This window comes from Pelodiscus sinensis, chromosome 14 (genome assembly GCF_052426305.1).
Source record: "Pelodiscus sinensis isolate ZL-2025 chromosome 14, ASM5242630v1, whole genome shotgun sequence".
In the NCBI taxonomy this organism is placed as follows: domain Eukaryota; kingdom Metazoa; phylum Chordata; order Testudines; family Trionychidae; genus Pelodiscus; species Pelodiscus sinensis.
In genome coordinates, this window is record NC_143065.1 from 18142214 (window position 1) to 18156037 (window position 13824).

General features: G+C 46.1%; 1 protein-coding gene across 6 annotated transcripts in view; it reads left to right on the forward strand.

The window, feature by feature from the left end:
• Positions 1 to 13824, forward strand: part of ZNF280D (zinc finger protein 280D) — a 133210-nt gene that overhangs the window by 84551 nt on the left and 34835 nt on the right. For all 6 annotated transcript variants that reach the window (XR_012895788.2, XM_025190091.3, XM_006112482.4 and 3 more), the window contains 2 exons: positions 2980 to 3042; positions 9898 to 10016. Coding sequence is in view for 5 of the 6 variants with exons in the window: in XM_025190091.3 (XP_025045876.2) it covers positions 2980 to 3042; positions 9898 to 10016 (182 nt within the window). In the remaining variant the exon portion in view is untranslated. The remainder of the gene's footprint in view (positions 1 to 2979; positions 3043 to 9897; positions 10017 to 13824) is intronic.

A 13824-nucleotide genomic window follows, 5' to 3' on the forward strand; every position in this document is an offset into this window, starting at 1 on the left:
ACAGAAACCATGTTGACTTTTGTCCAACAAATTATGTTTTTCTACATGCTTCACAATTTTATTCTTTACTATTGTTTCGACTAATTTGCCCGGTACTGAAGTTAGACTTACCGGTCTGTAATTGCCAGGATCGCCTCTAGAGCCCTTTTTAGATATAGGTGTCACGTTGGCTACCTTCCAGTCATTAGGTACGGAAGCCGATTTAAAGGGTAGGTTACAAACCACAGATAATAGCTCAGCAATTTCCCATTTAAGTTCTTTTAGAGCCCTTGGATGAATGCCATCCGGTCCCGGAGATTTGTTAACATTAAGTTTTTCTATTTGTTCCAAAACCTCCTCTAATGACACTTCAATCCGGGACAGTTCCTCAGATTCATCACCCACAAAGGACGGTGCAGATTCAGGAATCTCCCCAACGTCCTCAGCCGTGAAGACTGAAGCAAAGAAATCATTTAGTTTCTCCGCAATGGCTTTATCGTCCTTGATTGCTCCTTTTATAGCTCGATCATCTAGGGGACCCACAGGCTTTTTAGCAGGTTTCCTGCTTCTAATGTACTTAAAAAACATTTTGTTATTTCTTTTTGAGTTTTTGGCTAGCTGTTCCTCAAAATCTTTTTTTGCTTTTCTTATTACATGTTTACACTTGATTTGACAGTGTTTATGTTCCTTTCTATTTATCTCACTAGGATTGGACTTCCACTTCTTAAAAGATACCTTTTTGTCCCTCTTTGCTTCTTTTACATGGTGGTTAAGCCACGGTGACTCTTTTTTAGATCTCTTGCTATGTTTTTTAATTTGGGGTATACATTTAAGTTGGGCCTCTATTATGGTGTCTTTAAAAAGTTTCCATGCAGCTTTCAGGGATTTGGCTCTAGTCACTGTGCCTTTTAATTTCTGTTTAACTAACCTCCTCATTTTTGTGTAATTTCCCTTTTTGAAATTAAATGCCAGGGTGCTGGACTGCTGAGGTGTTCTTCCCACCACAGGAATGTTAAATGTTATTATATTATGGTCACTATTCCCAAGCGGTCCTGTAACGGTTATATCCTGGATCTGATCCTGCACTCCACTCAGGACTAAATCGAGAATTGCCTCTCCCCTTGTGGGTTCCTGCACTAGCTGCTCCAAGAAGCAGTCATTTAAGCCTTTGAGAAATTTTATCTCCGCTTCTCTTCCTGAGGTGACATGTATCCAGTCAATATGGGGGTAATTAAAATCCCCCATTATTATAGAGTTCTCTATTTTGGTAGCCTCTCTAATCTCCCTCAGCATTTCTATGTCAGTATTGCTGTCCTGGTCAGGTGGTCGGTAATATATCCCTACTGCTAATTTCTTGTTATTGGAGCATGGAATTTCTATCCATAGCGATTCTATGGAACATGTTGATTCACTTAATATTTTTATTTCATTTGATTCTACATTATCTTTCACATACATTGCCACTCCGCCACCCACCCGGCCTGCTCTGTCCTTTCTATATATTTTATATCCCGGTATGATTGTGTCCCACAGATTTTCCTCATTCCACCAGATTTCAGTGATGCCTAGTATGTCTATCTCCTCATTTAATACGAGGTACTCTAGTTCACCCATCTTATTAGTCAGACTCCTAGCATTTGTGTACAAGCACTTTAAAAATTTGCCACTGGTTATTTGTCTGCCCTTCCCTGATGCATTGGATTCCTTTCTATGCGGTTGTTTGTCAGCTCTGGCCAATGTTTTGCCCTCTCCCCTCCTCTCTTTCCGACTACAGCTTAGAGAATCTCTATCAACGGATTCTCCTCTAACATCCCTACTTCGTAGTACTTTCTAGCTAATCATGAATGAAATGTTTTTGTCCAAAAATCAAATTCTTCAGAAGGAAGTGTTTACTAAGTAGGAAAAGAATAAAGACATATCCTTTAACTCAGAGGTGGTCAAAAGCCGGATCTGGCCTGTGAAGGCCCAGCTGCTCCCCACCCCCAGGCCAATTAAGGCCTCATGAAACTTCCTCCCGCCCTGGCAGAACCATGCAGCACTTTGAAGTGCCAGGCGCTCCTCGCAGGGTGGGAGGAGATGTCATGCACTCTCCCACCCCCAAGGCCTGTTTGGCCTGGAGGCGGGAGGAGTGTGTGAAGTTTCCTCCACTCCACCTCCACCACCACCTTGCGAGGAGCTCGAGGCACTTCGAAGTGCTGTACACTTGAGCAGGGCAGGGGCAGGGCAAAGGAAACTTCGCACAGCTCCCTCTCCCCCAGACCCTAATTGGACTGGGGCCGGAGGAGGGCGCAAAGCCTCCTCGCAGGGCAGGAGAAAGCTTCGCGCACTCCCCCCACCCCCAGGCCAATTAGGGCCTGGGGGCAGGGGAGCTGCGTGAAGCTTCCTTAGCCCTGCCCCAGCCCTGCGAGGAGTTCGCGGCACTTCCAAGTTCCATGTGCTCCTGGCAGGGTGGGAGGATGCTTTGTGCGCCCCCCTATCCCCAGGCCCTGATTGGCCTGGGGGTTAGAGAGCATGCAAAGCTTCTTCCCACCCTGCCAGGGGCATGGGTGCCTAGTGGGAAAGGGGGAGCAAAGGCTCCCTCACCTCCAGACTAATCATGGTCTGTGGGTGGGGTAGCCCAGAAGCATCCTGGCCCTGCCCCTTCTGGTTTGGGTCCCGCCCCTTCCGGGGTGGCCCAGGGCCACTTCAGAAAAATTTGTAAATGGCCCCTGAGCAAAAATTATTGCCCACCCCTGCTTTAACTAGTGGTCTAATGCTGAAAATGTATAACAAGTAGTGATGGCTTACTGAAATACTATACCAGTATCTTTATTTTGAGCAGGAAATGAGATTCATGAACCTGTAAATTCTTAGTGTACCATATTTACTACTTTATATCAGTACATGGACAGAAAATAAAAATCCTTTACCATTTATAATGTAATTATGCGGAACGCTACACTCAAAAATACTTGCCTTCTATGTAGAAAAATAGTTTAAATTGTATTTTCTTCTTTATAGTTTCCATAGTGCTCGTCCAAGTAAAAGATTTTGGATCTATAAGACACATTCAGAAGAACTGAGGTAATTCATATTTTCAGTTGTAAATTATTCTTTGTTTCATTCTTTTATTTAATATGCACTGTCAATGAAGCAACTGAATTGATTTGATATCGGATATAAACCTGTATTTGAGGTTCAGATTTCAGAACTCTTCTTCTTCTTCTTCTTCTTCGAGTGATGTCCCCATGAGTGCTCCACCGCTGGTGTTGGGCTCATCCTGGTGCCACAGATCGGAGACTTTCAAGCAGTGATCAGGCGGGCTGCGCATGCGCGAGCAGAGAGCTGCGTTCCTGCCTTTGAAGTAGCACGTGCGGCCCGCTTTTCCCTCAGTTCCTTCTTCGCCGCCCTCAGCCATGGATGGAACTCAACCCTCTCCTCCTCTGCATATCAAAGAGAAGCAATTGAGGTGCTGGGAGCCTATGCCAGCCTCTGATGCCCACAGCGAATGCATACATGTGGGGGACACACATGTACCGCAAAAATGTGTCCACTGCCACAGCCCGACAGCGAGAGCTCACAAGGAAAGAGAGCTCACTACCCGCACGCTGTCTTGACAAAGCCCTTGACCCCCATAGCTATAAAGGGGCAATAAGGGCTCAAGCACACAATCCCTTTAGGGATTAGAAATCAGACCCTCACAAGCCCGCTTTCTCCCCTCAAGAATCAATAGTGGGAATGAACCGGGCACCTTGGGCATGGGAAAATCTCGAGCCTCCTAAATGACAGGCTCAAGGGCGCGCTCTAAACAATGGTCAAACCAGCTACCCAGACATCAAAAAGGATACCTACCAAGGGCCCTGATGTAACAGAATCACCAATGGCATCAAGGACACCTGGGGTGCCTCGAGTACATTCAGTATCCCCAGCACAGCGTGAACCCTCTGGGCAGTCTTTACCACAGGCGCCAAGAGGTGACAGGGCTAGTCCCAGCTGCCTTTAGTACCTCACTCTGACCCTACATCCCCCGGGGTTGCGACTGCTCCCATGCCACCCCCTCATGCACTGAGGGGTTCAGCAGTGGCTCACAGGGCATCACCCCACAGCTGTTCCCCAATGCGCAAAACACACGCACCACTGATACTGGACAGGAGGGCCAGAATTGGGCTCCCCACTCGGCTTTTGATACGGCACCGCTCTTATTCCCCATTACCGATAAGGGGCTCACCATGTTCACCCACCTTGTCTCAAATCACTGCCTACGAAGGGGATACAAGGAGTAGGTTCTTCTCTCAACACTCCTCCCCAGATAGAGAATATGCATCTTACGGGGCATACGGCTTACCTAATTATTAATATCCTCCCTGGCACCCTGAATGGCACTGTTATGACAGACACCATAGCCTACTATGAGAAGAGTTGGTAGTTTTTCAAAGGGATATTAAGGGCCCAAAAGCAAGCTGTTCCGATGTGTCGGAAAGATAGAAAATATGGCAAAAGCCCGCCTTGGCTTAACCACGAGATCTTGCATGATCTAAAAATAAAAAAGGAGTCATATAAAAAATGCAGTCCATATGAAGGAAACCTATGACAACATGAAACAACTTTTGAGGTGCATAAACGGTGACCAACATCAGTGGCAGCTTTGTGGCGATTTGAAGGTTGTTGCTCTCTTGCTTGGTCTGCAGACTGGATACACAAAGTACTGCTGTTTTCTCTGCGAATGGGATAGTTGTGCAAGAGAGTCCCACTATATGAAGATAGATTGGCCACTCCGACAGTCATTGGAGCCTGGGAGGAAAAGTGTTCAGCATCCACCACTTGTTGAATCAAGGAAGATTTTGTTACCACCCTTACACATCAAGCTGGGTCTGATGAAGAACTTTGTCAAGGCCATGGACAAAACACAAGCAGCTTTCAAGTACCTCCGTGGAAAATTTCCAAGGTTAAGTGAAGCTATGATAAAGGAAGGTGTCTTTGTTGGTCCTCAGATTCGTGAACTTCTTTGAGATGAAGAATTTGACCATGCACTGCGTGGCAAGGAAAAGACGGCATGGAAAGCCTTCCAGTTAGTGACAATAAATTTTCTCGGAAACAACAAGGCAGACAACTACAGGTTGTTGGTGGAAAACCTCCTCAAGGCATACAAAAGCCTTGGTTGCGACATGTCACTAAAGATACATTTTTTGGACTCTCATCTAGATTTTTTTCCACTGAACTGCGGAGCCGTGAGTGACGAGCGCGGCAAGCGATTTCACCAGGACATTGCAACAATGGAGAAATGCTATCAGGGCAAATGGAGCCCATCAATGCTTGCAGACTATTGCTGGACAGTGACAAGAGATGCTCCATTTAATGAATACAAGAGACAAGCCAGGAAGCGCCGACTAGACACTGAATAGGACTAAAATATGTACATAATAGTTTCTTGCCTTTTGTTTCATAATAAATTTTATTTATGTAACCCTTTTGCTGATTTTTAAAGTGTTACGTAAACAGGACAGGTAAAATATTATCATGTAAAGCAACCATAAACACATGAAAAGACCTAGGTTTACAATTCATGATTAAAACTCTACTATCTACACAATATACATAGACGTAAAATTTAAAAACTTAAATATCTTGGAAACAGTAGCCAATCAGTTGTTTTAATTAGCATATTTGAATTTAGCACATCAAAATATATAATAAATAGCACATTTTATCTCTGAAGCAGATGACTTCTAAAAAATTGTAGACCAGTGTAATCACTTTCGCCACTCTAATTCTGGCCCTGGACAGAGGGGACTGTTTCACAGTTCTCAACCTTCAGGATTCATATTTTCACGTCACAATACATCCCTGTAGTGAGCAGGATTGGCCGTTCACTGACCCCGAAAAGGAAGAATCCCTTTCTGAGCCCGGGTGGGCTGAGACGGAGCCTGCTCCTTTAAGTCCACAGAGGCCTAGGGGTGGGGCAGCAAATATAAAAGCTGAGCCCAGGAGCTCAGTAAGGGCCCAGCCGCCAGAGGGAGCAGAGGCCTACCCTAAACTCTCACTCCGGGAGGACCCTGAGGATCCTTCTGAGGCCGACAACAGGCCCGGGCACCAGGCCCAAGCATTGAAGAGGAGACCCTTTTCTCCCTACCCCCAAAAGTGGACTATGCAGACTGTATGAACCTGCAGCTGCCTGGGAGCCAGGTACAGACTATGGGGAGTCCGTAAGTGGCTCAGGGGAAGCAGAGGATGGTCAGGTTGACCTGATAGCCTTTTTATGTGTGTCAGCATGTTTTGGAGCGAATTCCTTGCTGTCCCCAGTGGCTGCCAAGGCCAGTGCAAATTCCTTGCTGTCCCCAGTGGCTTCCAGGGCCCTGGGCTGGGACACAGTGAAGAAGGGAGGATCCGCATCCTCCCTGCCACTTCCACATACTGGGTGGCAGTCTCCCTTTCCCCACTTGTGCTGGGAAAACCATTTGTTTGCCTGCCCTGGTCTGAAACTGGGCCTGGGCCACCACTGACTTGAGAACTGTGTGTTTGCCTGCCCTGCCCTGAACCAGGGCTTGGGCTAAACCTGACTATGGGAACTGGTTGCTTGCCTTCCCCGCCCTGAACCAGGGTCGGAGTTGTGTTGATATTTAGGCTGGTGCGGGCATTGAGGTCTGCCCCACCATCAGGCCTCACCATCTTAAAGGGGCTGCCAGACTAGTAAATATAGGCCTGAGCAGCAGTCAGGGGCCCAGGATTGAGTGAGACCATTTACAGTCCCCCACACAGACATTTCCTATGATTCATGGTAGCTTCACATCACTTTCAGTATGAAGTCCTCCCATTCAGACTCTCCTCTTCCCCCAGAGTCTTTTCCAAGACCCTTGCGGTGGCCCCAGCATATCTCAGACGCAACAGCATTACAATATTCCCCTATCTGGACAACTGCCTTATCAAGGGCCCCTCACAACACGCCACGAAAGGCATGATCGGGTTTACAAAGGCCTTTCTTTAGTCGCTAGGCTTCATTATCAATGAGCAGAAATCCACACTATGTCCTATGCAATCCCTGGAGTTCATAGGCACTCGCATAGATTCCATAGTCTCAGGAGCCTATCTCCCCAATCACAGTTTTGACAACATAAAAAGCCGCATCATTATCGTTACCACCAGCCCAACCTAACTTGCCTCAAGATTATGGGACACCTGACAGCCACCACATACGTAGTCCAGCGCACCAGGCTGCACTTTTGATGTTTCCAGCACTGGATTTCTTCAGTGTACATGCCAGCCAGCCGACACCTCCACCGGCACGTCTCGCCTCCTCAGTGGGTACTTACCTCTCTGTGATGATGGACCCAGGCACAGAACCTATACAAAGGGGTGCCTTTTCATCAGAAGCAGCCGTCCAAACAGATTACTACGGATGCCTCACTGATGGGCTGGGGTGCACACTTCCAGGAACAAGTTGCGCAAGGGAAGTGGTTCAAAGACAAGTCCAGACACCACATAAACCTGCTCAAGCTTCAAGCAGTTCACAACTTGTGCAAGCACATCCTTCCACACATCCAGGGATCTTTGTTGCATATCCTCATCAACAACATGAATACTATGTTCTACATCAATCACCAGGGGGATGCAAGATCCCAGTCGTTATGCGCAGAGGTAGTCAAGCTGTGGAAATGGTGTATCCACCACAACATAACCATTATGGCAGCATACTTACTGGAGACAAGAATATTATGGCAGACACCATCAGCCGCAACTTCTTCACAGAGCATGAGTGAGAGCTACATGATCAGATCACCTATGAGCTGTTCCAACTCTGAGGTGCACAGCAGATAGACCTCTTTGCAAGCAGACAGAACAACAAATGCCCCCAGTACTGTTCAAGAGCGGGCATAGGATACAGCTCCCTGGGAGATGCAGTGCTCCTTTCTTGGGGGACCCATTTACTATATGACTTTCCTCCTATCCCCCTCATTCTCAGAGTCCTCCGAAAGAAACAGGAAGACGGGGCCCAATAATAACCCCAGTGTGGCCTCGACAGACATGGTTCCCATGTCTTTATCAACTATCTCTATGACCACCCAGCCCACTTCCGAACCCCCCGGACCTTCTCTCCCAGAACAAGGCCTGAATACTTCATCCCCAACTGCGAATGCTACACTTGACAGCATGGTACTTATCTGGTTCTCGGAAGCAGAACAACAGTGCTTTCAACGAGTGAGAAACATACTATTGCATAGCGGGAGGCAAATGACATTCAAAACTTACCTGTACACATGATGTCGCTTTATGCAGGGGTGCACACCAAGGGGAGTCTAACCCTCTAGGGCACTGCTCCACCTAATACTAGAATACATTATGTATCTGAAACAACAAAATTTATTGCTCTCATCACTCCGTGTGCGCATGGCAGCCATTATGGCCTTCCATCCCCCCATTGATGGGTTCTCCATGTTTTCCCATCCCATATCTAAGAGATTCTGGAAGGGCCTACAAATCCTTCACCCACCGTGTACACCCATAGGATTGGTCCTCCACTCACTCACAAAACCACATTTCACCCAATGGCAACTTACTTACCTTCCTCACCATGAAGACGCTGTTCCTCCTTACAATCACGTCTACAAGGCAGGTTAGTGCACTTGCAGTGCTCCTGGCTTTGCCTACATACACAACCTTTCACAAGCATAAGATTATTCTGTGGCCTCATCCATCCTCCTTGCCCAAAGTGGTGTCGGAATGCCATCCAAAACCACATTGCTCCAGAGAAGAACCCATATTACACGCTCTGGACGTTAGAAGTGCAGTTGCTTTCTATCTTGATAGGACTCAATCCTTTCGGTTATCCCAGAGATTCTGATAATATCATGCGTACTTGCTCCAGAACAGGTCATTATCAATGACTCCAAGGGCCTATTGCACCAGGGCGATGGTGACATCAGCTGCTTTCCTCAAGGGGGACTCACTCCAGGAAATAGCAGAGCAGCGATATGGTTGTCCAATCACAGCATTACGCTATTCCACCATAATCCACAACAGATACCGCAGTAGCCACTGTGATTTTCTCCATAATCTGTAGCAATTAATTGAAGCCCACCATCCATCTCAATGAGCACTGCTACACAGTCACCAACAGTGGAATACCCATGGGGACATCACTCGAAGAAAGAGAAGTTACTCGTTTTGTGCAGTAACAATTATTCTTCGAGATATGTGTCCCTGTAGGTGCTCCACGACCCATCCTCCTCCCACTTCTTCGGGCAATAATAGCAGCCCATGAGGGTGTGAAAGAAGAAACAGAGGGAAAAGCAGGCTGTGTATGCTACTTCAAAGGTGGGAATGCTGCTTTCCACTCGCGCATGCACAGCCCGCCTGATGACTGCTAGAAAGTCTCCTGTCTGTGGCACCAGGACAAGCCCAACACCAACAGTGGAACACCCACGGGGACACACATTTTGAAGAACAATTGTGACTGGGTGAAATGAGTAACTTCTCTATCTTATAGGTTGTCGCAAGTTGGAAGCAACATAGAAGTGAAATTGTTTATGCAGGGAAAGTGAAGTTGCTAAAGGGGAGAGCTAATTTAACTGCAAATAAATAAAGGAATTGTCTTACTGCCTCTTCCACCTTATTCCCCATTTTCACATGTATGATGTCTATAATGTTCGGAATGCTGTAATAAAAATGCTAGTAATGGCTAATACTGCTGGCTCTTTTTTTTGTTATGTTTGTACAGTGCTTAGCATAGTTGGATCCTGGTATGTGACTAGGACTCCTATGTGCTACCTCAATGCAAATAATAAATATTTCAGTGTACAGAAAGATTATGGTTTACATAAACATTATATAAATGTATGTTGTGTTTTCATTGAGACTATGTACAGATCTAAACTTTACATGCCAAAAGTAGAAGAAAACTTTGTACTACTCACTCTTTTTTACTTTTTTCCCCTTTCTTTTTAGGGGTGTTACTGTAGTGTGTCTTAATTGTGATTTCCTAACTGATGTTTCTGGCTTAGATAAGATGGCCACACATTTGAGTGAAAGACATACTCATACTTGTCAAGTTATTACAGAAAATGGTAAGTACATGTAGTATATTTTATTTTTATATATTGAATCTTAATAATATAGTATTTTAATCTACCATATTGTTTAGGGTTACCATATTTAACTTTCAAAAAAGAGGACACTCCTGAAGGTTGGAAGATACTGATACAGATACACTCTCTCTAAGGAGTGTCCTCTTTTTTGAAAGTTCAAATATGGTAACCTTAATATTGTTGGTGGTTCTTGTGCAGTTACATCCCAAAATGTATGCTGATCTTTCATGATAATTTTTATGAAGTGATATCTTTCATTGGACCAACTTTTGTTGGTGACAGAGACAAGCTTTCAAGTTTACACAACTCTTCTTCGGGTCTTTAAAATGTGTTGAGAATGTCACAGATAAATACAAAGTGGAACAGATTGTTTAGCATAAGAAGTTCCTTGAAATATGTGTTGTTCAAGGTGAGATGCTCCATTAACATATTTCCAATAATGAAGGGGAAATGGGTGGAGTTAGTGGGTTATAGGTTCTTGTAATAATCCAAAAAAACAGTACCTTTCTTCAATCCATGATTTTTAGGATTTAGCCAAGTTCTTTGAGCTGTGTTACTGTGGGTGCTCCACCTTAGGTGTCTGGGGTGCCGTTGCGTCTCTAGTTGGAGAATTTAAGTAGCAGTGCCCTCAGTAGGCTGTGCACATGGAGCAGCCAGCATGCACCCGTACAACTACTCTGCATGCACAGCTAACTGTCCCTTCAATTCCTTCTCTGCCGCTGCCAGCTTCAGTTGAACTGATAGCTGCCCTCCTGATACTTTTCAAATTTGTTAGATTTGAGTTGGATAGTGTTGTTGTTGTTATAGTTGTTAGTGAGATTGTGATACCATTCGAGTTAATTATTTAAAAAAAAAATCTTGGTTAGTTTTGGGCCTTTTTCCCTTTGGCTGTTTTTCTTCCTAGGATGCCTCGTTTCCCAGGTTTCAAATGCTGCCTGTCCTGCAGGCTATTTATATAGTTTCAGATCGCCACTTGCAGTGCGTCCGGTGCCTGGGACAGGCACACTCCATGAGGCAGCGTGAGCACTGTAAGAAGCTTGCTAGAAAGGCCAGGGAGCACCAGCTGGAGTTGCTCCTACTGGAAAATACTGTGTGGCCAGCCTCAGATTCCAAGCATTCCACAACCATCCAGACAGCCATGCCTAATGGTGGTGTAGGACAAGGTGGGTCCTTTGTGGTCGAGTACCAGGGACTCAGCGTTGGACCACCAGCCCAAAAAGTTAGCTTCCAGAGGTGACTCTCCCTCAAATTAGCAGGCACCACCTGAGAAAACACCCTCGGCACCAGCAGAACTCAAGGCACTAGAGAGATTGGCACCAGGACTGTCAGGCACTGACCCATCCCAAGGGGCTAAGAATCTTACTAGGGTCAGCTCTAAGGTACCAGGCAAGGCAAAATCCAAGTTGGCACCACCAGTACCTTTGGAATCCTCGTTGGAACCAAAAAAGCCACATTCCAGCTCGGCACTGAGTGCTTTCAAGCTGTCCCTGGCACCGAAAAAGCACAAACACTCTGCACGGTTGGCACCACAAGCCCCACTGTCGCTGGACGGTTGGCACCACAACTCTTCACTACCAGCAAGGAACTATAGGTCACCTTGATGCCAGGCATGCCATTATTCAGCACTAATGGTACCTGATCATGACCAGGTTCAGCCTTTCTATTCCTGCAAGGTTGGCACTGCCACTGTCAGGGATGAGAAATCTTCAGTGGGTACCCACACACCAAGACATTGTTCCCTGAAGCAGTCGCAGCCACGTCCTCAATGGCAACCACTACAATAGTTGCCCGTGCCAGTGCCCTCTTGGGCCCCACTGGGACCTGTGTGCATTGTATAGGGCGCAATAGCCTCTGCCTCAGTCTGTGCCCTCCTATTCACCACAGCCTCCATTGATAGAATCTTTGGACAGGTTTATTGTGGAGGAAGAGGATGACCCAGATGTTACTGAAGAAGACATATCTGCCAGCTCTCCCTCTCCCACTCACATTTCATCTTTGTTGCCTGAAAACACTACTGTGCTCCCTCCCCCTGTGTCAGGGGACAACTTAAAGTCATTTCAAGAGCTGTGTAAGAGGGTGGCAGATGTATCTGAGGTCTCCCTAGTGAACCTACTGGAGATCCAGCCCAAACTAACATACATACTCCATGCCTCTCCATTGGCTAAACCTTCAGTACCAATGAATCCAGCCATTATGGACCCAGGCAAATCCCGCTACCATTCTAGCAGTCTGTAAAAGATCAGACAAAATCCCACGTAATGCCACAAGGGACTGATTTTCTGTTTTCTCACCCTTCCTCGAATTCCCTGGTGGTGGAAGCAGTGAACTAGAGCAGGGAAGCAAAGTACTGCCCGGACCACTCCCAGTGACAGTACTTAGACTCTTTGGCAGAAAAGCTTACTCATCTGCCTCATTGCAGTTGTGCATTGCCAGTTACACTGCCCTTTAGCCAAATACACCTATCATGTTTTTGAGCAGATGTCCCACTTTATTGAAAGTTTTCCAGATAATAAAAGGGAGCAGTTTAGGGCAAACATAAATGAGGGTGCCCTCATCTCTTGCACTGCATTACAAGAGGCCTTGGACTCCTCTGATACGGTGGCCCAGTTGATTGCCATAGCTGTGGTTGAGATGTGCCTCTTAGCTCCATCTGTCCAGCTTTCCACAAGAGGTGCAGTCAGTTGTGGAGGACCTGCCCTTTGAGGACTTGAAGTTGATCACGGAGTCCATAGACGCTTTGCTGCACACCCTCAAAGAATCCCGCTCAACTTTAAAGACTCTGGGCATCCATATCTCTGCAACTAAAAGAAATCGGTAAATATTTTACACAGAGATACAAGTCTACCCCATTCAACCAACTGCAGAGGGAGTATGAGGCCAGGCAAAGACAATGGCAGACCAGGCGTGGGCAGAGTGCAGACCAGCCTTCAACATCCAGGCAAATGTTTTGAAGGTCTGGTCAAGGGTACACTAACCCAGACATCTCTAAGGCACCTGGACAGTGTGGTGACATTCAGCAATCATCTAGCACCCTTCTAACTGGTTTGGAGATCCAACACCACTGACAGATGAGTGTTGGAAATTGTCAAGATTGGCTATTGTCTCCCATTCTCGTTATCCCTCCAATCTACCCTCCCTCCTGCTTCCTTTTCCGGGGACTCTTCTTACAAGCTCATCCTCACCTAGGAGCTCAACCATCTTCTCTGAGAGCAGTAGACTAAGGCAGTCTACAAACCGCATCTCCATAGCATCAACAAAAGCATCCTAATACTGTCCTAAGTAAAGCAGTCACTATCATGGTGGACAAATCCCCTAAATAAGTGCAAGTGGGTTCCTTTCCACCCAGAACCACCATCTATAACCCTTACAACAGATGCATTTCTTATGGGATGGGGCGCACATACCAGCTAACAGCTAGTACACGGTTGATGGTCTCCAGAGGAGTCCAAGTTGTATATAAACATATTGGAACTCAGAGCAGTAAGCAATTCGTGTCACCATTTCTTACATCTAATTCTCAACAGGACAATATGAATTTTTACGGACAGTCCGACAACTGTGTACTACATAAATCATCAGGGCAGAGCCAGCTCTTACCACCTTTGCATTGAAGTGATTCTGTTATGGAAATGGTTTATCCACACAATATATACCTCCATTCCGCCTACTTGCCAGGCAAGGACAATACTTTGGCAGACAACCTCAGCAGACATTTCACTTTGAATCACGAATGGGAGATCGATATCAATCTCTTCTCACAATTGTTCAATTATTGGGGATTCCCAAT